We start from the raw sequence: 27562 nt of genomic DNA, 5'->3' as shown, positions 1-27562 counted from the left end.
TTTGTGCTGAACTGATTTATTGCAAAAGACACAGAAAAAATGAGTGTCAAAAAGAAGTGTGTTAAATGGGTCTAGGGCATGGCCTTCCTTCGCTTCAGCGATTTGGCTCAAGTGCGAACAAGGTTCATTTAAACCACTTCAAACCAGTTTGCAGACTGGTTTAAAATGTACTGGGGATGAGGCCTAGATCAGGGTAAACAGCAAAACAAATTTATATAATTAGAAGAACAAATTTTCCGCCCATCCACTTGTATACACAAATTATGTTTTTCAAAGCTTGGAAGAAACAACTGGAGTAGATGTTGTGTTTGCATCAATATTCCACTTATTAACATTTTGTAGATCAAGTTTATATTTAATCTCAACTCTAATATCAAACAGATAATGCTAAGAATGTCATAGTATACCACTTCTTGATTAAAAAGAAATGATCAAAATAAAAACAAAATAATCACCTGGTCAAATATCTTAACATTGGAAAATAGTGGTTGCAGTAGCCTCCTTTTTTTTTTAATTTGGAAGCAGAAAAAGATTATTGTTTATATAATAATTTACCAAAAGAAGATAAATTTTCTGTGGCTGGAGATGACTTTCTTCCATTATCTGGTCAACTAATTTTACAAGTATGTATATATTTTAAACCATGATTAATTACATTAATTCTAAAATAAATCTCTTCAGAATTTTCAGCATCCATTCGATCCATTAAGCAGACACAAGGATAGAGCAGGAGAAAGAAAGGAAGATAAAACATGGCACATTGTTGATTATCAGCGCTGTGGAGAAGGAGCTTCATGTCGTCGGCCTTCTTCTTACAACAAGATCTTAAAAGGTCAAGACAGTGCGAATGCTGAAACACAAAAAATGTTTGTTATCTCAGTTTGCACTGTTCTAGGCTTTCATATGGAATTGATAGCATTTCAACCTCTCTGTCTAGTCCTCCTCTAACTTGTTTTTAGGAGAGGGAAGACTAGACCACATCCACACTAGATAATACTTCAAAGACACAGCTGACAGGTCCATCTCACCCCCCCCCCCCAATTTCTTATTTTATACACACACTGTGTATACTGTGCTTAATTTTGATTACAGTTGATGAAGCATACAGATCAAGACTCTAGCATATTTGTAGGTAACTTTAAAAAAAATCATTTCTTGTGAGCCCAATCAGGATTGGGGGAGTCCTTGTGTACATTTTTTGGAACCTGAAATATGATCTTTTGAACAAATCACTTTGGATCAATAAAAGGTTGCAAAAACATCCATGTGTATTGGGAACACATCAGGGGCAAAGGCTAGATTCTCTTTACACCTTCTTGTGTGGCCACTGTGTTGGTAGCATTAGCAATAAAATGCTATTAGATTTCCACTTTGGTAGTTTGATTTTTGCTATTATGCGAATGATTGAAATTGTAACTTGGAAAATGAATTTAGTCAATGTGCTGTCTAATGAAATGAGAAACCTTGAGTAATCCCTGAATCTGGATCACTTCCCTGTCTACACATTTAAGGACCCACCTAATCCAGTGGTTCAGTGTTGTTGGATTACAACAGAGATTTTGGAATCTCCGACCATTTGCCACATTGCCTGGGGATTCTTGGATGCATAGTCCCACCACATCTCAGGAAGCAAGATTATGAACCACTGTTTAGTATGATCATACGAAGAGAAGAATAGATGATTCTCTAGTGCATATACTGTACAATAGTTGGGTCCCATGCACTCTTCTTGGGAAGGTGAGGAGTAGGTTTTGGATAAACACATTTGTTCAGTCACATCCATGTGTGTAGCATATGCACAGTTGTGCCTTATGGCTTCAACATCAGTGTGGCAGTTAAATCCACTTTAGGATGTAATCTGAATGGTAAAGGAGCTATTAAAGTGCTGGCCTCATTTGGGTAATGGTTTCAGAATCCTGGATAGTTTTTGGATAGCCTAAAATCTGGAGCAGATTCTCTGCCCCACTGATTTGGAAGCTACCACCACCAGGGTCTATATGCAATTATTGTGATGGCAATGTTATGTTGTGATCAACCACCATTGAAGACAGAAGGTCACTCACATAAGCATAGGAAGCTTAATTCTGCCATTAGGCAGAGTGAAGCAGTGCCTCAAACAGCAGATGCCAAAGACTATAGAATGAATAGACTTGTATGTATGATGTGATCTACCACTGCCTGTCCTGCTTGGGAATTCTGAGTGATTAGGAGGCCCCAAACAAGTATGGTCTGCATAGTTATGGTGGAGGACACTGTCCTATTTCCACTGTTGAAATAAAAGTCAACAGGATGGCATTTGTAGATGGAATTAGGAGATGGGGCCTCCCTTGTTTCAGGCAGAGAACATACCAGGGGCTCAGTCTGACACCTGCAGTATGCAACCTCAATGCAGAACAGCAACATCAATGACAGGGTGCCAATTGTGAAATGCACAATACATTGTGCACAACCATAATGCAAAAATAGAGGATGTACAAGCACAATGTGCAATCACAATGGAAAAGAAGCACAGCCATTATGCATTATACACAACTTGCAAAGGTAAGGCATAGATTAACTTGCTGTCTGTGCAGCTCCACTTTTCCAGCTATCAGCCGGAAATACGTCCATTGCACAATGGTGACTTTTTGGCCCTACACACACAGCATGACTTATGCATGTGTATGTCACGAAGAGAATTTTGCCCCATGCTAGATAATTTGTTCACCTGCCCTAGCACTTTCTTCTTTCACTGGCAGCAGTTATCTAAGTTCTCAGGGAAAATACTTTTTCTTAACTTATCCTTTTTAAGGCAGAGATCCAATAATTGAATATGGGGCTGCTGTAGAGCTTGGAAAAGTTTTGTTTAAGGGTTACAACTACCATGATGGCTGAGAGATCTTGAGAACCACAGTCCAAAAAGGTAACTTCAAGGCTCTGCCTCTGCATGAAGAGTCATGTATTCTACTACTAAAAAGCCAATTGTGAAAGCATAACCATTTACATGGAAGCATCAATTCAACTAGAAGTGATTATAAGACTGAGTACAGGTCATGGAAACTCCATGAACTGCCCAACAGTGAAAAAGAGAGTATGTGTGTGAGAGAGAAAGGGAGGTATGGGAAGAATCATTACCTCTTTCCTGATCGGAGCAGTTCAAATCCTTCATTGATTTTCTCAAAAGGCATTGTATGTGTTATTAATGGATCCAAAATGAATTTCTTCCCCATGAAATCAGAAACCAGTTTAGGGACAGAGTCTTTGCTCTTCCAGCCTGAAAAACAACAACAAAGAATGGTCAGAATAAACCACTGATTGAAACAAGGGCAGCCAAATTTGTGAAATTATCATGAGAATCCATTCTAAGCCATATGGTGATTTGGTGAACCCATTCTAGTTTCTCTAGTCTACAGAACACAAAGGACTGAGGCATTTATGTTCTTTGGTTTCTCAGGCACCAACTGACAAAATTCCAGGCATAAACAGAAATATTCAACATTCAAACCACTATACCACATAGGCACACAGTGTTTTTATATATATTCTCAAAAATGCACGGAAAATAATTACCTTCTGATTTACTCATTTTTTCCAAGGCAGAGGAATATTCTAAATTTTTTAAAAAGAACGCAAGATATTTCTGGAGGGAACAAGGGTGTCACATCTACAACTGTACCTCCAAACACTGATCCTTTCCAGGTACGTCCTGTGAAAAGCAACATTGGGTCAATATTGATTTGAGCTGCTGAAGGAGGGACCCCCACAATCACACTGGTTCCATAGTTGTTGTGGCAAGAAGCCAGGGCAGCCGTCTGAGGAGGGGAAGGACATATATCTTATTATTGTTTCATATATTTTATTGACAACATTTACACATTCATTGCCTTTTCATGCAACAACCATGTTCTGTGTCCCCCTCCCCTGACCATTCTAGACTTTGTTGCTGACAAGTGATGTTTGCTGTGAGTCAAAGTCAAGACTCAGCTCAGATTAGTTACTTCTATGGCTAGATATAGAGATGCCATATGTTGAACTACAGTGGTCTGTAGCATTTACTATTATGTACAGCCAGTCCTCCATATCAACAGATTCTGCATACACAGATCCAGCCATCCATGGTTTGAAAATATTCCAATTAACAACAACAACAACAAATTTAACATTTAATAAATTCTTGAATGATGAGTCAACACTTATATAAATCCATGATTCAATAGGTATATTAGGAGTCCTGGTGGCGCAGTGGTTAAATGCCTGTACTGCAGCCACTCACTCAAAACCATAAGGTTGCAAGTTCAATACCATCAAAAGGGCTCAAGCTTGACTCAGGCTTGCATCCTTCCAAGGTTACTAAAATGAGTACCCAGATTGTTGGGGGCAATTAGCTTACACTTTGCAAAGTGCTTAGACACAGTATGAAGCGGTATGTAAATGAAGCTGTTTGTTGTTTGTATATTCTAGTTGGGACTACTAATAGAATTCAGGCCATAATCTGATTCTCTAATATGGGGTGAGGAGCTGCTGCAGATGTGGATGTGAATTTTCTGATTCTGGGGGCCTTTGGAGGACCACACTGACCACTAACCCCCCCCCCCCAGCATATTGTATTGATGGAAGTTCTGGTTCTGAAAAATATGTATTGTCCACTATGGCCAGGAAAAGGTTAATCCAGAAAGTTTAGATGAGTCAGGGGCTGCAAAAGTACTGCAGTATAGTACATCTGGCACCGCTATAATACTAGAGAGCAGCAGCAGTATTATACACCATACTGGCTCTCTAAACAGGATGATATATTAAACAACAGAAGGAATGGATTTTTTTTTATTTTACAGATATATATATATATATATATATATATATATATATATATATATGACAATGTTGGAACTACTACTTCCAGAACTCCCCAGGCACTGGTCATGCAGGCTGGGTGATTTTCAGATTTATATATTTTTAAAAAACCAACAACTTTTGAGAGTTTTGGGAAACATCAAATTAACATGGCTTCTATGTAAAAATGAGAAATATTATTTAAAATTGCTTTAAAATTGCCCATTCACACTGAAGTATCAATCCTCACTTTCTTTCACTATTCATAATTTTGCCTTACTTTATCCTCATTTCTTGGTACAATAGTTCCCAAAATGACATACCATGGTATCTATACGCCCAATCACTTCAAATGAATAGTCTACACCTTCTCCGCCTGTCAAGTCAAACAGCACTTCATTGATTGGCTTCTTGAAATCCAAAGGGTTGACACACTCAGTCGCTCCCAGCTCTTTAGCCTTAGCAAATTTGTCTTTGTTGATATCAACCCCAATGATTCGGGAAGCTCCAGCTGCTTTACAGCCCATCACTGCTGATAGACCAACTCCTCCCAAGCCAAAGACAGCACAGGTAGACCCAGGTTCCACCTAGAAGAGCATAAGATCAAAACATGACATGCCATTCAGTGCACTTCAGGTCAGAAAAAGCAGTGTTGAGTATCTTTTAAAATTTGTGGACAGCAGATATTTTACTGGTGTGTGTATTGAGGGGAGGAAGATAGAAATGTATTACAGCAACCTTTCCAACTTGGGTTTGCCCAATAGAGGGCCATGTGTGCTGCTTCCAGTTGTCTTTCCTCAATCTTATAGTTTGCAGATCCTTCCATGTATCATTTCCAATTTGGAATTTCAGATATGAGGCATATTAAAGGCATGTTAGGGCCACCTTGGTAAAGTGGCTTGATTGTTGGACTAGAAGTCTGGAAGACCATAGTTTGACTCCTTGCCCAGACATGGAAACTCATTGGGTGACCTTGGGCAAAGCACACACTCTCAGCCCCAAAGGAAGGCAGTGACAAATTTTCTCTGAATACATCTTGCCAATGAAAACCCTATAACAAGATCATCATGGGTTGGAACATAACAGCAGCAACAGGAGTGTAGCATTTGAAATATGTGTTTTTTAGAGAATGATTATAATTGACCATGTTGAATTAGGAGGACCAATGGGCTGACTCAGGAAAGGGTAACTTCCTGTATTCCTATTTTCATCAAATGTTGGATGTGAAGTCTTTCTAAAAGAAAGGAGCCAATATCACTTCTCTTGGAAAATAATTTCCCTTGAGTCTTGGGAAATAATTTCCCTTGAGGCTGAGTCTGCTGCCACACTGCAGAATTAATGCAGTTTGAGACCAATTTAACTGTCATGGGTCTATCCTATGGAATCCTGGGATTTGTAGTTTGTTGTGGCACCAGACCTCTCTGACAGACAGGCTAAATGTCTCACAAAACTACAACTCCTAGGATTTCATAGCATTGATGGCAGTTAAAGCAATCTCAAACTGCATTCATTCTGCAGTGTAGATGCAGCCTGAGACTTGAATGCTCACTAACCTAGCTGTTATGATTGTGGGACCTACTAAAACTGGGCCTCCACTGATGGCCATAAATTATAATCAAACCTAAGCAGTAGTTATAGCCTTGAAATGTATGTTCTAGAACTCACCTTGGCTGTTTGAACAACTGCTCCATAGCCAGTCGAAAACCCACAGCCAACCAGGCACACTTTTTCCAAAGGGGCAGCATCATCAATTTTGACCACTGCATTTTCATGTACCACAGTGTATTCGGTGAAGGTGCTGGTGCTGATGAAGTGGTGCAGGCTCTTTCCTTTGCAAGTGAACCTGCAGGTGCCATCTGGCATTAAGCCATGACCTGCACTAAGGCTATTGAAAAGAGAGACAATGGAGATGGAAGAAATGAGATTGTATAATGTGGGATCTTGCTCAGACTGGTTGGTGAGGCCAGGCTGAAGTAGATCTGACATTGATCAACAACAACAACCAAGGGTATCAAAGGGTTAAAGTCCCCCCCCCCGGTGATGCTGATTGTTATCAAGCCCCCCAGCTGGTGTTTGCATACTCAGGTAACCTGTATGTAGTATAGTGCTGTACTTGAAATTCTATGCTTTTCTACAGATGTTTTGAATCTCAGCTCCCAGAATGCCTTGATTTTAGCTATATTGGTTGGGTTTCTGAAGTCCAGAGCATCAAATGGCCAAAGGTTGAGAGTCACTACTATGGTGGAGAGATTGCTAGGCTTGGCCTGGGAAAGCCTGGGCTCAAATTCTGTTCAACTGTAAAGCAAACTGATCATTGTTGAGCACTTTTAATCCTAATCTTGACCCTCCTTCCCCTTTCTCCTGGTATTCAAATAATAAGGAGGGTGAGTGTTTTCAAAATCCCAGAAGTTAGTGTATGCAGAGTAAATTCCTAGAAGGGGGTGGTGAAAGCTCTTGTCTGAGCAGTGGGGGGTATTTTCCCCGATGAATGCATTGCACAGAAGCTGCCCAAAAACCAGCAGCCAGCTTGTATTCCTTCTTCTTTATTTAGCCTGTGATATGCATGAGTAATTAAACTTCAAAGTCCATAAACCACACTTGTGCTCCTCATGTTTCTGCTGTGAATTTCTGTTCTTATATTCTCTTGATACAGGAGTTTGAGCTGTGCAATAGGCAACCTTCAGCCTGCAGACAGCTCCCCATTTGTCTACTATCCATCTAGGTTCCTGCCACTATCCCTAGTGAATATGCTGCAGGAGTGGAACAAAAAAGAAGCACTGGGTTTCCTTTAAAACATAGTGCACACTCCATGCATGCCCTGCTTACAAATCGCATGAAGCTCTTAGAATTTTCCTGAAAGTATGATTCTACTTGTAAACAAGGTGCATATACATTGCTTGTTTTAAAGGGAATAACAGCCTTTTCCACAGCTCCTGCAAGTTTAGTGACTGAGCAGGCTGGGATAAAACCCCTTGTGAATTTGTGGTTGCAATTGTGGTGAAGATTTTCACACTCATTGCTATTAAAGGTGACTTATCCCAGGAATAATCAGGGAAATCATTCATGGGAAATCCCTGGGATAAGTCACCTATAATCACGATGGGTGTGAAAATCTTTACCGTGATTGCACAAATATCACTGGATAATGCCCGTTAAACCTCTGATTTTCCCCATGTGATAAAGTCCATAGGTGGGTTCCCTCAAGTCACTCAGGTCAATACTAGAGGTCCTGTGAAGGCCAATTCTAACAGTTGTGTGAAAAAACAGACAGGGACAGAAGATATGATAAGCAAAACCTTCTTCCTTCCTAGTTAGTACATTTGAGCCATGAAATGATTAACTACAATAGCTGTGCCTCATAGCAAAGTAATAAGGAAGCTCACTCATTTGCAGTACACAGGTTGCCTTTGGTACTTCGGCAAGCGCTGCAATTTCCACACTGTGGAACAAAGAGTGGAATTACTTTGTCTCCTAGGAACAAAAAGATAAATGAATAGTGATATCTTTACCAATCCTACATGCAAATGAAAGCACACACATGCACAACTCTATATAAATGATATAAAACAGTGTTGCACTCCATTGGTGGTCTCCCATCCCAGTACTAACCAGGGCTGGTCCTGCTTAACTTCCAAGCATAGATGGGATTTGATGCCTTTCATGTGTTAAGGATTTTAAGATCACTACTACTGCTTTTGCTATAGTTTCTCTGGGAGACAGCTAGCTGCTGGGTCTGATTTGAGTTTAAGGACTGGGAGAGTTCCCATAAATGAACAGCAGAAAACTTGGATTTGCCATCCCCACAACAATGGGTCTGTCAGTCAACCCAGCCAGGTGGACCCCAACATGTGTACTGATACTGCAGATGCACAGGTGCACGGGATCTTAGCTATCAACACCAAGCCATTGTCAACATTGGTATCTGCTTGGGTTTGGTTCCAGGAGGTATATATTCTTCCTCCAGCATGCAGAGTTTTATAGTAGAAACACTTTTTTCTGTTCTAAATTCCGTTCACCTGAAGTTGCTTTTCTTCAGGAACAAACAAACAATGGCAACCAGGCTTCGTTACTCATATTTGCATGTAATGTCTAATAAGGGACTAGGCCGACCATCTGCCTCCATCTTCACCAGATCAGGGCTGGAGCAACTGCACACTGCAGCCCTGATATGGCCTTTCAGCAGTGCAAAAAGAAGCTGCAAAAAGTGTGATAGCTTTAAGCATGGCTTTAAGAAGCTCCTTTGGCACTGCATCATGTGGATGCAGTGCCAGAGGAATGCCATAATGCTTCATGCTGTGTAGATGCTGCATGCTGTGGATGCCATGGCCTGACTCTGCCCACAGGCTGGCCTTAATGGCCACTCTGCACTGCCCCTTAGTCCCTGAGGTGCAGCATTTTCAAAATTAAATGGGTTTTTTTTTTATGCGGGGCTATTGGTGGATTTCCATATGATTTTAGGGAGAAAAACAACTCCAAACCATATCATTTTTAATCAGGGGATTGGAGAATTTTGGGAGACTGTGGGGGGTGGGCTTCAGGGCTTATAAAATGGATTTCAGGTGCTTCATGTGGTCCATGGGTCATACTTTGTCCATTGTACATTATCTCTCTCTCTCTCTCTGGCTTTACTTCGCGAACGAAGATTCAAGAAGGACTCATCCCGCGCTTTCTACAAGCACGTTGATGACTAAAAAGGCCAATCCAAGATAAACAAGTCCGGTTGCAGAAAGCACAGCACAAAGTCTCCTTGGGTGATGTTTCCGGGTTGTAGTTCTTTCAGCATTGTTGTTTCTCTTTGAGGCTTGTTCAGCGTGAGCTTTCAAAAAGGCTGTAGCATCATGGATAGTGCATCTCCATGCCTCCTGATGCGAGGCCAGGGTGGACCATTGTTGGTGATCAATCCTCTACATTATACAGTTATATCAATTTGATAACTTTTAATTATCAAGTTATCAACTTATGGAATCCTGGGACTGTTAGTTAGGTGAGGTACTTAGGCGGGTTACATACTGCCGGATTGCAGCGGTCTCCTGCCGCCGCCACCACTTGCAGCGTCCGGGAGCTGCAGCAGCCAAACCGCACGGGTCCTGGACGCTCCGAGGAAGGAACGCGGAAATCGCGCTCCTTCTTGGGCCCTGGAAAAGACGTCGTGAGGCACTAGTCACACACTCGCAGCTTCACTTCCGGGCGCGGGGTGTGGACGTACAGCGTCCACTACGTCAATATGGTGGCAGTCATGTGGAACGGCCGCCGCCATTTGTCATGGACTCTGTCCGTGATAGGGTAAGGGGCATCTGGAAGAGACGCCCCTTTTTCAAAATGGGACGTTCTAAGGACGTCCCTTATGGCGGTGTGTAACGCGCCTTAGAATTCTCTGTTAGAGAGCACTAGTGGATTCTCCAGACATACAGCACTATCAGCTTTGTAGGAACTGCCAGAGCTTATCCTCTACTAGCCTAGCCTTTGAGGACTCAGGGTCACCTTCAAGATGCAAGGACACAGCAAACTAGGACTTTCATTACTTTTTAAAAAAAATCTAATCACATAGCCTGTTTGGGGAGGGGAAACCCCAATCTTCCACTCATGTGCACAGAGCTGAAATGTTTGCAATGTCACACATTATGTTCTATTTATATTGCCACAAACAGTCCTTCTTGTACTCAAGCCAGCATAGGCCATATGTAAAGAAACATTAGTGTCTCTTGAAAAGCCAACCTATTCAATATTTTTTCATACCTGGTTTCACACAGGTCACTCCCTCTCCAACACTTTCCACAACACCGGCTGCTTCATGGCCCAGAACCATTGGTAAAGGCATAGTAAAAGCACCACTGATCACATGGTCATCTGAGCGACATATCCCTGTGGCCAAAATCTGCACAGAAATGAAATCATGATTCAAGACAAGATGAAGAAATCTTATTTTTCTTTTTGGCCTAATTCACATAATGGAAAAATATTTCTAATAACAGAAATGAGAGTTCTCTACCATAGTTACAAGACCATGAAACCTAGATATCTGAACCTAGGCATGGATGATAAGGGGGCACTAGGAGGATGCACCTCAGGATTAAACAAATTAATTCACATCAGTCGTTGGTAGGAGTACCTCACTGAGGTGGCAGGCACCATGATGCTCAGGAGCTCTTTGGAAGTTTGGGTTTACTTAAGTGTTGGAATCTGTCAAGGGCATGGTGCAAATGTTTACAGCTGGGTGTGGTTGGGATGTAGGGGACTAAGCTATTTAAACCTTTACTTCTACCTTTCCCATGGTTCAAAAAATACAGGTCTTACTTCTTGGGGGCACAGAAGAGAGTAGTGAGAGGGAAAGTCAGAATGAGAGCTAGGAGAAGAAGGAGGGATGAAAAAGAAAGAGTGAAACATACTGAATTGCCAGGTTGACTAGGTTTCATCTGGATTCAAACATGCCACCTGGTGGCTGTTTATACCATTAGATGGTTGTGATACTCAGCATTTATTTTTTATTCCCCCCCCCCCCAAAAGTGTAAAAGCTGATATATAGAGCAAAAATATTCATTAACTCCTTTGTGCAATAGTTTTATAAAAGAAAAGAAAAAACCTTCTGCTTTCTTCCACTATGCAGGGCAATCGTAGCTATGACTGATCTCACATTTTACTTGGGTAAGCAGAAGCTTTTTCTTTTTGTAAATGCACTGTGCATTTTGCTTGCAGTAGGAAACCTGTACTTGGGACAAGAGGCTACTATTAGAACAGAATTTGGAAAAACAGAATGGTTCCCAATTGGCAAAAGGGTCAGGCAAGGCTGCATTCTGTCACCCTATTTGTTCAACTTGTACACAAAAATGTATAAAAAACAGTTTTAGGCTCATAAAGGAGGAGTGAAGATAGGAGGAAGAAACATTAACAATCTAAGTAATTCAAAAAATACCATACTACTAGTGAAAAATATCATAGACCTGAAACAGTTACTAAGGAACGTTGAAGAAGAAAGAGCAAAGGCAAAATAGTTAAAGACAATGAAGAAAGCCGACAGAAAGCAAATCAACTCATTTGGGATGTGGTGCAGGAGAAGAGTGTTAAGAATACCGTGAATTGCCAAAACAACAAACAAATGGATCCTAGAACAGATCAAGCCTAAATTCTCCCTGGAAGCCAAGATGATGAAACAGAAGCTATCATACTTTGGCCACAGCATGAGAAGCCAAGACTCATTAGAAAATAGAATAATGCTGGGGAAGGTAGTAGAAAAGGGGAAAGATTGCACGCCAGATGGCTAGACTCAATCAGGAAGGTCATGGGACAAAATTGCAGGACCTGAGCAGAGACATGGAGATGGGGGGGGGTGTCTTGGAGATGGCTCATCAATAGGTTCACTATGAGTTGGGGTTAACTCGAAGGCATTTAACAACAACAAAGGAAAAGTAAAGTTTTTTTTTTGTGTGTGTGTGTGTGTGTGTGTTTGGGAAAGAGAGGTGGAGAGAGGGAATAGGGTAGGGTGAAAAATCTCATTTCAGGATGACTTTGGTCCAAAACACACTGAAAAAATAATCCAGTTCGAGATCACTTTAACTGCTCTGGCTCTGTTCTAAGGAATCCTGAGAATTGCAGTTTATTGGGGCACCAGAGCTCTCTGACAGAGAAGATTAAATCTCTCACAAAACAACAGCTCCCAGAATTCCCTAGGGCAGTTAAAGTGATCTCAAACTGGCAGTGTGGGTTGGATAGAAAGGTGAACAAGTTTGAGGGTGGATGGAGAAAAAGGAACAGCAAGAAGTGGACAGAGGAAAAACTGGAATCAGAAACATGTTCAGATTTGTTCACAGCTGTTGCAAACCAGTTCCCCCCCCCCCCCAAAAAAAAAAAAAAAAGAAATGCTAAAAGGAATGCTAAAATATCCATTTTCAAAAGAATCAGTTCAGGAGGACTTGTGTGGCAAACACAGTCGGGGTTCAAATTGGCTTGAGTGTGAACGTGGCACCTATAATCCGATCTGATCCAGTTTGCAAACCAGTTTAAATCATTTATAACCCAAACAAAAATTGATACTTTGCTAGGGTCCATTACACCTCAAACACTTATTAAGCTTTAATAAATTTTATAAATCCAAGTACACAATTTACTTATATTTCAATAATACTTTTTCCGTCAGCATTGGTCCAAAACACACTGCTTGTTTGAGATTGCTTTAACTGCCTTAGCTCAATGGTAGGAAATTTTGGGAACTGCAGTTTTGTGAGAAGTTTAGTCTTCTCTATCTGAGAGCACTGGTGCTGCAATAAACTACAACTCCCAGGATTCCCTAGTGCTGAGCCAGGGCAGTTAAAGTGATCTCAAACTAGATTATTTCTGCAGTGTGTTTTGGATCATTGTCATCTTTGTAAAATCATGCCTTAAATGGAAAAATTATAGCCCCATGGATACAACATACGAATATCTGGGGTAGAAAATAGTGAATTTGGTGGTCCAGTATTTTGATTCCACAAAAGTCAACTACCTGTGCAGACTTTTGTATGCACTTTAATCAATGATATTCTGCAGCTCCAATATCAAATTTGACTACCTGAAGTCAAGCTCATAAACTTTATATTTTTTCTCTGTAGTAGTAACTTTTGATATATATTTAAATATTTCCTTGAAACAAATAAAAGAAAGAACAATTCCTGAAGAATGTTTCTAACATTTGTTTAACATCCATAAGTATTATCTGTCTTATTTACCTTAATACGAACTTCATGAGCCTTTGGAGGAGCTACTTCTATTTGTTCAATGCTCAGGGGTTTCTTAATCTCCCAAGCAATGGCTGCTTTGCATTTAATGACCTGTAAAAACAAAAGAGCAAAGAATTGAGTGACTTTTCTTAATGTGTGTTACATTAGAACAGGACTGGGACATTGGTGGCTAGTGGTTCCAGTATTGTTGGGGAGGTGAATTTACTCTGGAATTTAATATGAAGAAGCTGTCAAAGTTGGCGAACCCAACCCCTGAATGGGTATGGCTTATTCAATAGCTTTTTTGAAGTCAACACTAAAATTCAGATTGGATCCACCACCCTATTGGCATCTGAATTTCCAACCTCCAATGGCTTAGAAATCTTATCGGTTGAACAGAAACTCAGTTTACAGTTCAAAACAGACTTTTCCAATCTGGTATTTTCCTCACACTATCAAAATACTTTGGGTTGGTCCTGTTGTTGTTGTTGTTGTGTACCTTCATGTTGTTTCTGTCTTATGGTGACTCTAAGCCAACCCTATCATGCGGTTTTCTTGGTAAGGTTTGTTCAGAGGTTTTGATTTTGCTTTCTTTCCTCTAAGGCTCAGAGAGCATGCCTTGCCCAAGGTCACCTAGTGGATTTCCATGGCTGAGCCAGGATTGAAACCCTGCTCTCCAGAGTCATAGTCCATCACTCAAACCACTATTGGATCTCAGCAATTGGTTCTGATGCTTGTCTTTTGGGTGTATGGAAGCCCTTTGGCTTCCTTTCCCTGTAAGTAGTATCCTACGAGGTGCTCCCCATGTTATATGCACTCCTTTAACTGCAGCAGAGCAGGTTGGATCATCAAGGGAAATGTACCTCAAGCCCAATATTCTGTATCCTCTCCTCATTCAACAATGCAAGTCTAAACTGGGTGTGACCATAGCTTGCCTGAATGTCAGCAAAGCTCTAGTGAGTTATCAGCAAAGCTCTAGAAAGCACATTGGGAACATTGCAGCACCACAAGGATGGCTGGTGGTGAAGAGCTGAATTCCTTCCCTACTTCTGCTCTTTCTTACTGACTGCTTTTGCTTTAGCTATTTAACCTCTTGGTGGTGTTCTGTAGTTGGCACCCAGACTAGCTCTACCATTAGACAGAAGAAGGCAATGCCTCAGGCAGCAGATGCCAGAGGAAAGCAGCACCAATCCTGTGACTGTTCTGTCTGAGCTTTTTGCCTGTTCCAGTCTCTTAAAGAGAACAGTTAATAATAATAATAATAATAATAATAATAAATTTTATTTCTACCCCGCCCTTCCATGGGAATGATCAGGGCGGCTTACAAATTTTATAAAAAACATTTCAATGCAGATTAAAAATTCAATATAACAATTAAAACCATTACTACAAAAAACAAAAAACAGGAACAGGAAACAGTGGAATTAAAAAAAAAATACACATATCAGGGGCAGAGGAAGAATGCAAAAAGGTACATCGATCCAGGGTCAGAAGGGAAAAAGGGGCAGGGAGAATAGAAAAACAAATTAAGGTGGGAAGGCCAGCCGGAATAGATATGTTTTCAGCTGTTTTTTGAAAACAGCTAGTGAGGCGGCGGAGCGAAGCTCTGCAGGGAGCTTATTCCAAAGTAGAGGGGCAGCAGTAGTAAAAGCCCTCTGTGAGGTCCGGGTAGTTGTTTTTAATCAAATAGATTATCAGTGTTAAACTGTCCTGTTGCTCACAGAGGTAGTAGAGGATGCTATCTCATAACGAGAACTGAATGAAGATTCAATTAGTAGTCTTGATCAGCTTCGGTATGTAGAATGGGAGAGGGGGTGTCATTTCATTCTGTATCACAGGCAGCAAAGTGTCTTGGTCTGACCCTGACTGGAACTAATGTTCATCATCAAAAATAAAATTAATACAGTTTTCTGGGGAAAGTAGCAACGTCTAGCCCATCCTTGTATTATTTCAGCAGTACAGGTGTTCACATCTTTATCCAGAACTACGTCACAGTGTTTTAAAGGCTTTTTTGTTTATTTTTTATCACAGTGTGGTTTCTGGACAAACCTCGCATGTACATGTTTAGAACCCTACAAGCCATTGTGATGCAAATCATTTACAGCATAACCACAAACAAATGAGTGCACACTTGGGTGCATGAGTGGATATACCTAAGAAGTAAAAAGAGGCATACTTGATTAGACCTATTATGTTATGGATCTGCCTGTTTCCCATAGGGGCCAACCAACTACCTATAACTGTTGTCCTCCAATGACTAGGACATAGTGCATCTGATCCTTGAGTTAACATGTGGTCTTCATGACTAGAATCATCCTTCTTGAGTTTATGTAATTCCCATTTACACCCATTTGTACTGATGGCCATCTTCACATGTGTGAAGAATACTTTCTTTTGTCTCTCCACAATCAATTTGTATTGGATTCTTCTATCCAGTTCTACTGTGAGAAGTTTCCCATGCACCTCTTTGTTTGAATCATAGCTTGTTTCAACTAGTTTTCATCCCAGAAGCAGACATATTATAGTGGGACCAGTTGGCACTGCCATCACTTCATTTGTCTGTTTTGCACCACAATTGTTCTTAGGTTGTCTTGATTATATTTTGCAATTGCAAAATTAAATAAAAACTTTATAAAATAATTAATGTAAAGGGAGATGAAGTGGTGCTAGGCTGAATGGTTATGGAAAGTCAATGGAGTAAAGCTCTTTTGGGTGGAGCTGAGAAATCAATTTGTACACTTTTAAAAGAAAGCAATTATAAGGTACAGTGTCTGTACGCGGCTTCCAGCCGTGCCGGAAAAAAGCCTCCCGCGCCCCAGAAGGAGTAATGGGGCATGCAGCAGGTACGAGCCCCATTACTTCTTATGGGGCTTGAGCTTACGTGCTTTTTCTCTTATGTGGGGGGTGGTGGTGTCCAGAACAGATCCCCCACGTAAGAGAAGGGCCCACTGTATTATATGGGTGGCATTTAACACTGAACAAACTATGAATAAGATCTATAAAAGCAAAAAAATAATATGGATACTTGTGGGTGGTGTAATTTTCCTGCAGCAAATGATTTACACATGTGGTGGGCATGCCTAGGCCTAGCCATGCAAATGTTGAGAACCCAGGACATTTCAGGACATTGGTAGAATTACTAATTCAAACCACAGTCATACACACAGTTATCTGGGAGTAAGCTAACTTGAACACAATAGGTTTTACTTGGACACAGAAATGCATAGGATTGCACTGTAATTATGAGTTGTTATTTGAGCCTAAAGTAATGCTTCTTGAACTTTTTAATCAAATGTAGAATATTCTTTAGTCTCGTTTTTTTAGTGTTACGAAACTTTTAATATCAAACCAATGGAGGAATCTAAAAATCACCCCACATCAGGAATAGACTGGTCAAATCTGGCAAATATTTGTCTAAACTATGTGAAGCTGTTGCATTAAGGGACAGGAGCAGATGGTGGGAGTAACTAGCCACACATAATGAATTATTTCTGCAATGAAGGAATAACCATGTTGTGCCACTAGGAATGACATGAGAGAGCAGAGGGAAAAATTCTGTTGTTTTCTGTTGTGATTATTCTCAAAAGTGTGAAGGCAAGCACACTCTTTTTACAAGACTTATACCTTTTTTCTTTTCTTTTTTAAAAGAACTTTCTTTTTTAACATTTTTTTAAAAAATGGTACAAGCCTTCTTGTAAAAAGAGTGTGTGTTTTCTTTGACCAACTGGTTCTTCTGAGGTAAAACAGGATGATAAAAGCAGCATTTCAATGTTAACTTTCTCAGGTTTACAAAGTTAAGTGCATTGTTTGGAAGCATGATTGCTGGGACATGCAGACAATTCTGGGTATAATGTTACACACATCTTAATCAGTGTCTCAGTTTCTCTTCTCTGTGTATTTGTGCATACGTTTGCTTTTAATCTTAAGTGTGTCTTGTCTTAGCCACTTTAGCTGTGCTTTGGACCAGAGGCCAGTTGTTTGTAGCATTCAGAACAGTGGTGTCATTAAGGGGCACAGGGAATATGGTCTGCACCAGATGACACTATCAGAGGGGGTGACACAGGGTGGCATTAAGGCGTTGCATGGCTCCTTCCAAGATGACCAAACTGAGGCTGTCATACTTCAGACACATCCTGAGAAGGAAGGACTCATTGGAAAAGACAATAATGCTGGGAAAGGGAAGTAGGGAGAGGGAAGCAGGAAGAGAGGAAGGCCACATGTAAGATGGATGGACTTATTAAGGGGCCATTCACACTGGCAGCATTGCCCTGTAAGGAACTGGGCATATTTGGGGGGCCCCGTCCCGAATCTCTCCGTTAGCAAGTGCCCACTACAGTTTGAGGGGCATTTAAACCCGAATGCCTTACTCAGAAATCGGGTTTAACTTGAAGGCGCCTGATGTCAATCAAGTGATCGTCATAGGTGACGTTTGCAGCACTCATTGGGACATGTTTCCCTCCTCCTTTTTTTTGAGCCAGGCACAAAATGCACCAAAATGCACACATTTTGTCAAATAAACCTCTTTTGTGTGTATGTGTGTGTGTGTTGTGGGCATCTGAGTCAGTGCAGGTTATGATCTGCCCTTGGCCCCATTTTCAACCCCAAAATGCAAGCTAATGCATGCTGTATTCCCCACACCTTGCCACCCCAGAATGCCTCTTACACATGTAATAATAATAATAATAATAATAATAATAATAATAATAATAATAATAATAATAATATTTCTCACCTTGGAAATGCCAGAAAAGGATGTGATTGTCATACATTCTTTTTTGCTTTTAAAAGGCTATCCCTGAATTCCTTAGAGACAGTAGCAAAAGCATGTCTCCTTTTGCCAATTTGAAGAGCAACAAATGTAACATTCGAATTGTTACATTCATTCGCAATTCTAGCCCTTTCCACCATTTCCCATTTGCTGGAAGCCAGCAAATGAAAGGGAAAGTTAACAAGCTGCTAGCCACGTTCTATCCATCTATATATCTGCCTGAAGAAAAAAAACATGCACATATTTTGTCAAAAATAATTTTAAAAAATAAAAAAGGGGGGAAGGTGCCTGATGGGAGGGCCATTCTTGCCCTGCTTTTGACCTGACCTGAACTGACCCTTTTCCTCCTGCTATGTTCTCTTCAGATGAGCTTTGCCATTGCCTTCCACTGAGGCTGAGAGAGAGTGATCTATCAGTCACCCAAATAATCATGCACATAAATTGTCAAAAATAAAAGAGGCTGCTTTGGTTGCAGCCTGATTTCCCTACATCCCCCGGCTTAGCCCCGCAGCCCAAATTCCCTTGGCAATTCTCCTCCTCCTCCTTCCTTCCGATCCTCCCCTCCCTCTAAGATGCCTTGAATTGACCCTTCCCCCCTCCTTCATCCTCCTCCTCCTCCTCCTCCTCCTCCATCACTTTCTCCACTCCCCCCCACCAGCCCTTTGCAGCCCAGTCACCCTGATTTCCCCTTTTGCCTCCTGTCACCCTTTGCATTCAGATTCCCCTTTTTCCTTCAGCTCTTTCCTCCTCCTCCTCCTCCTCCTCCTCCCCTCCTCGGATGAGGGGAGGGAATGCTCTGACCTCTGCCCGCCCTCTGACCTTAATCCCTCCCTGAATTTGCCCCGATCATGATCGGGGGCAAGTTCATATTTCGCGGAACCCGGGTCTTTTCAGAAAAGACAGATTTTAGCCCGATTCCCGATAACCCGCACTAAGGGGCATTTCCTTGTGCAAGCCTCGACATGGATTGTGACAGAATCGGGCCCAATATGAACTTCACGTGGAAGAATCGGTTTCAAAACCGGGTTAAAAGGTAATGTGAATGGGCCCTAAGGAGGTCATGGGTTTGGGGTTGCAGGAATTAAGCAGAGCAGTGGAGGACAGGGGGTCTTGGAGATGTCTCATCCATAGAGTCGACATGAGTCAAGATCAACTTGAGGGCAGTTAACACCAACAACTTCTTGATGTGCTGCTCCCTTTTTTAGGAGAGTGAGGACAGAGGTGAAGCTGCAGACATTTTTCTCTGCTCCCCCCTTATTCAGCCCCCCCCCTTCTGATCTCTTTTGCTCTTTTCCACCATTTTCCAGAGGGGGGGCTCTGTTTGCTGTGACTTCATTTCTTGAGTGTGGCAATCTTTTGTTACTTTAAATAAAAACCTTGTTCTTCCTCATGGGAACATTTATTCTTTGCTTTTGCAATTGGGGAAGGGCGAGAGGCATGTCAGGATACTGGGTTCCCAGAGTGAGCCCTTCCTCCTCATCTGCAGCCCCATCTCAGGAGGTCAGTGAGGGTGACATTATGAGTTACCGCATTGGGTGACTGCATCTAATGATGCCACTGAGTTACCCTACCTGGTGATGCCACTGGTTCAGAATTTTAGTTTTGTAAAGCCAGGTACCTCCCTGGAAGCCAAGATGTCAAAACTTAGGCTGTCATACACTGGACACATCATGAAAAGTCATGAATCATTGGGAAAAAAATAATACTAGAAAAGATGGAGGGAAGTAGAAAGAGAGGAAGGCCGTATGCAAGATGGATGGACTCTATTAAAGAGATCACGAGTATGAGTTTGCAGGAGCTGGCCAGAGCAGTGGAGGACAGAAGGTCTTGGAGATGTCTCATCAGCAGGGTCACCATGGGTTGAGATCAATGCAAGGGTGGTTAAGAACAACAACAACAAAAGTAAATTGAGAATAACAATTTTAACAAATAGTGATTTTTACAAGTGCAATGTTAACACTACATAGATAGGCAAGTGCATGGGAGGGGGGGGGCTTTATATTAAAACTGCTGCTACTTACTATTAAAAGTAATTTTCCAAACACTGGATAGAAGACAACAAGGCAAGGCAGAAAGCCTGCCTTTTGCTAACTGTTGAAAGCAATCTGCCCATGCGTTGTAAAAGACAGGGAGAGTGCAATGAGACTGTTTATGACTGTTTAGTTAAACATTTTGGCTTCTGCCTTTCTCAGTAATGAAAAGAATCCCAGTTGTGTTACTGAAGAGGACAGAAGCTGAAATGTACTATTAAACAGTCTCTGCTCAGTTACTTGTGAATTTAAACACACATGCTATAGTTCAAGGATCAAGGGACCGATTGTTTGCAATGCAGTTTAGTTGCTTTCAAGTGCCATTTGCTATAGAAAGGGAGGCTATATAATGAAAGGATGGGCTCATATTTGCTTTTTGAAGAGGAACATGTTCATAGTCTTTCAGATAATCTGAGGACATTCTGCAGCACAGAACACATCATTACAATTTTGCAGATTACAGAGCTGTAATTACAGAATATGAATTTGCTGAAAGAAGTCAGTAAAGGTAGGTTCTCTGTACTAGGACCTTCCCTCAAAATGGTTATAAAAATCCTGAGATGATATAGGCCCCCCACTCACACTGTGCAGTTACAGAGTCCTTTGGTATCCCATGGGGTTTGGTTCTAGGACTCCTCATGGATACCAAAATCCATGGATGCTTAAGTCCCATTATATACAATGGCATAGTAAAATGGTGCAAGATTTGCTTTTTGGAACTTATATTTTTTGTAATATTTTCAAGTCATGGATGGTTGAATCCAGGGATAAAAAAATCCATGGATATGGAGGGCCAACTGTATTGTATTATGATCCACTTTAACTGCTGTGGCTAAAGCCTATGCAGTTCTGGGATTTGAAATTTTGGAAAGAGCTAGAGCTCTCTGGCTGAGAGTTCTAAATATCTCTCCCTAAACTGAAAGGTCTTGCATCCCATATGAGACTTAGGGCTTAGCAGTGCACCCTGATGACTATGAGTTGTTTGGATTCATGTCTGAGATTCTAATTTTGGTCATTTTTTGTTAGGTAGGAGAGCGAACAGTTTGCCTAAAGTAGGTAATGAAGGGGGGTAGAAAATTATGACTCCCATCTGTTTGGAGAGACTCGGTTGGTTCAGTAAAGTTCCACAGGGGATATTCCATACAGTCCCACTCTGGCTCCAGAAAACCATGTGCTCCCAAGTACCTGGGGAATTTGGGGGGGGGGGGTGACCTTGGGCAAGTCACACTCTCTCAGCCTCAGGGGAAGGCTATGGCAAATCTCCCTGAACTCATCTTATCAAGAAACCCCATGATAGGGTTGCCTTAAGGTAACCATACGTTGGAAATGACATGAAGGCACACAACAACAAAAAGGGGAGAGTTCTAGATCCATGGCAACAGCTCCAAGTCTCCAAAATATGTTAACATAGGAAAATGACAATAAAGAACATCCACGTCATAGTGAACTTAGCATTTTGCAAGGTTTTTTCAAGACTTTGAATGCACATTTATATTGTCACTCACAGGATCATAACCAAACACCCCACTTCATCCATGAAGGCTATGAGTTTTCAAACAAATCTCAGAAAAGTTATAACTTCCAGAATCCCCCAGGCAGCAATGTTTATACTGATTGGGAGACTCAAGAAGCTGCAGTCCAAAACATTTATTTTTCCAAGCTCTGGTTTAAATTTGTATCTTAAAAAGGGCAGCCTATTCAGGTAAGAGACCTTCCTCTACTGCTGGTTACTAGTTTGAATTTGTACGTATTGGTTTCATGGCTCCATTTGAAAAAATTATGCTGCTTTCACCATAACTGCTGAACCTAACATTACTTCCTAATATGCTTTTTAAAATGATTTCAAATGTGGGAAATATGTGCACAGAAAACATTTAAAAGATACAGTATTGATGAAAAAAGTTTTTTTAATGCACCATTTTAAGATAACGTAATACTTTTTGTGATGTATTTATGCATCTAGAAACAAATTAGAAAGAGCAAATATAAGCATATGAGCTTATTCCCTGGTTCCAAATGAAAATGAAAAATGAGACATATTTGGCAAGCAGATGTAATGTATTGCTTTGATAACAGCTGGAAAAGATAAGCATTGCCAAGTCTGAGCACTTTCAGATGGAATGAGCTAAGCATGTATTTAACTCTTCAGGTGAAATAAGTGGGATAATGTAGCCTAAATTTTACTGTGTTTGTATTTTAACTTTGAAGAACCTTTTAAAAACATACATAACTTTTCCTGAATGACATTTAAACACTTTACCCTTTCAAATAACCGTATGTTGTGCTATTGTGCTTACTTGCCTCAAGATTTGTTCTTATTTATACAACATATTCTATGAAGACCGTTCCTTTAGTAACTGTATTTTCCATTTTCCAAGCTGAGATTTGACTAAGGTAGAATTTACTTTTAGTGCTATTAATTTTAATAACAATGTTACAATTACAATTTAAAGTGACATCAAAATAAAAAAAAACCAAAATAAAGGCATAAATAAATGTGGCCTTAAGACCTCTTTTTAATACCCCTAATTAATCACCATATAATTCAATCTTAATTTTGTACTAGGAACACAAATGAACAACAATCAAAGCTTGGGCATGCTGGCTGTAGGGTTCTGGGAACAGTGGTCCAGAAAAGTAAGTTTCCCAAGTTCTGTGAAGAAGGAACATGTCACTAGTCACTTACTTTGCCTGCGGTACTCATGATGCTCCTTCCTTGGGTTTGCTCCTCTTTGCTTTCTTGCTTCAGAAAGCCAACAGTCTAAACAGTTCCTGCTGTTCAGTGAATGTTGGACAGGTTGCTTATCTGTACCCCTTCCAGCTACAACCGCACAAAGTTTGGTGCCTTTTAAGCAAGTCCACCAATTCTCAAGTCCCACCCCTGAATCCAGAAAGGAAATGCGTCAACTGGATTTCAATTCCACACGCCAGGCAACCGTTTAATAGCATTCAGATATTACAGAACACTTCAGATGTTATCACAGCCTTGTAAATGTTTGCTGGCAGCCCGACACAAAGATAAATAACCTATGTTTTCATCATTGCTGTGAAGGATGAGAAATCCCCAGGGTTGGCCCTGACATTAGGCAGAATGAGGCCGTTGCCCTCAGCAGCAGATTTTTGGTATCATGAGAGGGAAGGAAATGGTTACAAAAGTTTTTTAAAAATCTAAAATACATACCCCATATAAAAGCCATTCTGTCATGATTTTAAAAAGCCTGCCTAAATAAAAATGTTTTTGCTTGCTAGGGGCCAGCCTAGTCTCCTGTGGAAGGGAGTTCCAGAAGGTGGAAGCAGCCACCGAGAAGACGCTCTCATGTGTCTTCACCAAGCGAGCCTGTGATCTTGGCGGAACCAAGAGAAAGCCTTCTCCTTGAAGATTTTAGGGCTCTATGGGGAAATACGGTCTCTCAAATAGTCTGGATTTAAGCCATGTAGGACTTTATAGGTCATGACCAAGCACTCTGAATTGTGCATGGAAATGAACCAGTAGTGAAGCTATTGCAACAAGGGAGTTATATGCTCCTTATAACTGGCCCCGGTCAACATTCTCGCTGTGGCATTTTGACCCCGCTGAAGTTTCTGAACAGTTTCCAAAGGCCATGTAGAGTGCGTTACAGTAGCTCAAACAGGATGTAATCAAGGCATGTGTCACCATAGCCAGATCTGACATCTCAAAGAATAAGTGCACCTGGCACACCAGTTTTAACTCTGCAAATGCACTCCTGGCCACTGCTGAAACCTGGGCATCCAGGGTCAGAGTTGAGTCCAGGAGCACACCCTAGGTGCGAGCTTGAGATTTCAGGGGGAGTAGCCCCATCCAGCACAAACAGAGTCCCTTTTCCCTGACCTGTCCAACTGACCTGAAGCACCTCTGTCTTGTATGGATTTAGTTTCAGTTAGGTTGCCACCATCCAGTCTATTACTGACAGCAGACACTGGTTCAGTATGGAGACAGCTTCCTTGTAATCAGATGGGAAGGAGAGATAGAGTTGGATGTCATCCACATACTGGTGACACCTCACCCCAAATCTCTGGATGATCTCTCTCTCTGGTATTGTGTAGATTTTAAATAATACTGGGGACAAAACAAAATCCCATGGGGCTCCACAGGTCAGTGACCAAGGAGTCAAATAGGAGTCCTCCTGTTTGTCTTGTAGCACCTTTGAGACTAAGGGGTTTATCGCATTGGGTTTGCTATTATGATAGGCGTGGGATGTAACTTTAAGAGGGCGGATCATATCACATTTTCCTAGTGCTGCAGAGTATGCAGCCCATTTGTAACCTGGGCTTCTGCTGCATCTTTTCAAGAATGGGAAAATCCCATTCTTGAAAAGATGCAGGAGGAGTCTGGAGAAGTCCAGGCAATAGGGAAATGCGATAAGATCCTCTTTCTTAAAGTTACATCCCACATCTATCGTGAGAGCAAAGCCAATGTGATAAACTCCTAACTGTATGAAAGATGTTTTAGGATAAGCTTTTGTGGACTTGGTCTACTTCCTTAGGTGTATGATAACTGAGGATCTATCCACACTGCAGAAATAAAGCAGCTTGACACCACTTTGACTGTCGTTGTTCCATCCTGATGAATCCTGGCAATTGTGGTTTGGTCAGTCTGGTCAGTCAGACAGCTCTGGTGTCTCACCAAATTACAGATCCCAGGATTCTGTAGGACAGAGTCATGGCCGTTAAAGTGGTGTCAACACACTTTCTTTTTGCAGTGTGGATATATTCCAAATCTACAAAGCTTATGTTACAACTTATTTCACACAGTCTTAAAGGTGCTACTAAATCCCTTTGTCTACTGATATTCTAAACTAATATGGCTATGTCTCTGAATTCTAACCACTAGTGACGTGTTTATGCTTCTCATAGTGGACTTTCTGTGGCTTGCACTGAAACCAAAAAAGTTGTTGAAGGAGGAATGGAGGACACCAGTCCTTCTCTGACAGTCCACTTACACATCTGCATGGAAGTTATCTTTATTTTATATCCTCTCATTCTCTAAAGACTAGAACTCAAGGCAACTGACAGACAGACCTAAAAGCAGACCTTATAATATTCAAGCACAGTCCAATTAAAAGCAATGTAAGAAAAGAGTAAACACACCCACTTAAAACCCCATTCCATAGCAGCCAGCAAGTTTCCAGAAGCTAACTTGATTTAAAAGGTCATTGCCTGAACCATTTTTGCAGTTTTGAAGCTTTTGAAACTTTCAAAGCTCTACTGGCTTCTTCATCACATAAGGCGTTAAAACCATACAGGAGGAAAAAAATTGAAGATGTTAGTCATAGGCCTGCATTTTGCTGTTTTTGTTCTCAGTTCAGATGGTATGGAGGGGTATTTCTTACGCTGGCACCTCCTCCTTGCAAAAGATTGCAAAGGAAGTGTCTTATTGTGTTGCAAATAGATGTTAAATTTCCTGGACTTTGAGAATCTCCCATTTGCCACTGGGCCAGAAGGATGAGGTGCCAGCCTGCAAGAAACACCCCTCTATACCATCTGAACTGAGAACAAAGACAGCAAAATGCAGCCCTATTACTAACATCGTCATTTTTTCTTCTTGTATGGTTTTTAACACCTTACCTGCTGAAGAAGCCAGTGAAGCTTCAAAAGCTTGCAACATGTATATTGTGCATTTTGGTTGGTCCAAAAAAGGTATCACTGTTTGGTGGATTTTTGATGCTATTAGGAGTATATCAAGTAATTTATGAATGTGGTGGACAATGTGTTAATTTTACAGAGAAATGCATGGCTAAGTTAACTACAATCAACACTTTAATTTGATATTTTGGTAGAACACAAACATGTTAACAATTACATCCTGATTAGCCAACTCTGCATGCCATGAATTTCAGTTATCTCCATTGCTGTTTTGAAAACCTGGCAACACTCACTCTTGCTCACCTTTAGAGTTTAGCTACAAAGTGGGTTATTAAATACAAAGCAGAGACCAGGGTATTTTCAGTAGTGCCATAAATATATCTGGATACCTACATGCACAGTATCCCAAACAAATATCTTCCTTCACTCATCTCCATAGGTGTATGAAATAAAGATAAGGAATGCATTCACTCTCATACAAGAACTAGCCTGCTTATATTTTTTCCAGACTATTCTAATGTAAAGAATGGAAGTGACAGTGAGCAAAAGGGTGAAATATGACCAGGCTGTTGTTTAATATTGGCTAATTACTATTACCTATATTTTCATACCTGAGCTATCTCTGCTGCATTCTGGTAAAGACTGAAACTGTTTTACATCCTTGAGGTTTTATTTGTTTATCATTTTCATCATTTGCAGTTCCCAAGTATTAACCATACAGTAATTTGTTTTTTCGGTTTACATATATCTTTTATTGTTCTTCTGTTTTTCAGTGCTGCTATCAGCAGCAGTGGGTAAACTTTGAAAACAGGTTTTAGAGAATAAGGAGTGTTGCTTTCTCAAGTAACTTGCTTGTTACAATGATTGTAAATTGATGTTTATCAATGTATTGCCATTCCTGAGAATTAACCATATTTCTAATCTAAGCTTATCTTTTTACTGTTCTCTTTTAAAACTGGTGCCACCAGTTGCTTTGAGAAAACTTTGAAAACAGGTTTTAGATAGTAAACAGAGTTGCATTTTTGCTTGCTGGTGAAAATGATTAATTTTAGATGAAAAATCTATCAATTGATACTTGTCTTTTTATTATTGGTGCTGATAATTAACCATATTTTGGGTGTTTGAGGATCTTTTTTTGTCTGCAGTATGTCAGCAATACCATAGAGACCTTTACAGGGAGCATGCATGTCAAGAGATGTGGAGAGGAAGAGTGAAAGCTGCAGAAAAGAGTCATTGGTTTGGATCAGTATTGGATATGGGATGATAAATAACAAAGTGGAAAAGCCTGTTAGTTCCTCTCCCGCCACTTGTTTTTATAAGGCCAGTTTCCAACCAGAAAGAAGCAAAGAATTCCAGATAAACTCCAGGAATACTTCAGAGTGAAAATATGGAACTCTTACTCAGCAGTGCCAGTTTCCACGCAGCATATCTCAATCTGTTAATTTGTATAAAGTCAAGGTGGCAAAATTTAACAGGAAAATCAAGAAATGTTCAACAAATGTTTCAGGTGTTTCTAATTCAGCTTGGGTAATAATTTTGCAGTGGAGGGGTGTGTGTGTTCCACTTAGTTCTCACCACTAAAACAAAATGTGTGCTTGTCTCAGGCACAAGAAACCACAAGGAGAATTTATTATTTTAATTTGTATCCCATCTTTCTCCGA

At 40.7% G+C, this 27562-nt stretch overlaps 1 protein-coding gene across 1 annotated transcript; it reads right to left on the bottom strand.

The window, feature by feature from the left end:
• Positions 1–23114, bottom strand: LOC149313113 (alcohol dehydrogenase 1A). The gene is made up of 9 exons (XM_089526078.1): positions 22984–23114; positions 13509–13610; positions 10546–10684; positions 8193–8280; positions 6475–6694; positions 5133–5396; positions 3656–3791; positions 3115–3253; positions 1–850 (listed from the first exon to the last, which is right to left on the bottom strand). Exons 1-9 carry the CDS (start codon positions 22999–23001, stop codon positions 826–828), a joined length of 1131 nt encoding a protein of 376 aa, XP_089382204.1. The 5' UTR covers positions 23002–23114; the 3' UTR covers positions 1–825.
• Positions 23115–27562: the final 4448 nt, after the last annotated feature.

The sequence above is a fragment of the Sceloporus occidentalis genome, unplaced genomic scaffold (genome assembly GCF_023333645.1).
Source record: "Sceloporus occidentalis isolate IW3139 unplaced genomic scaffold, rSceOcc1.0.p SCAF_5, whole genome shotgun sequence".
Lineage (NCBI taxonomy): Eukaryota > Metazoa > Chordata > Lepidosauria > Squamata > Phrynosomatidae > Sceloporus > Sceloporus occidentalis.
This window is presented reverse-complemented; position numbering and strand designations above follow the sequence as displayed.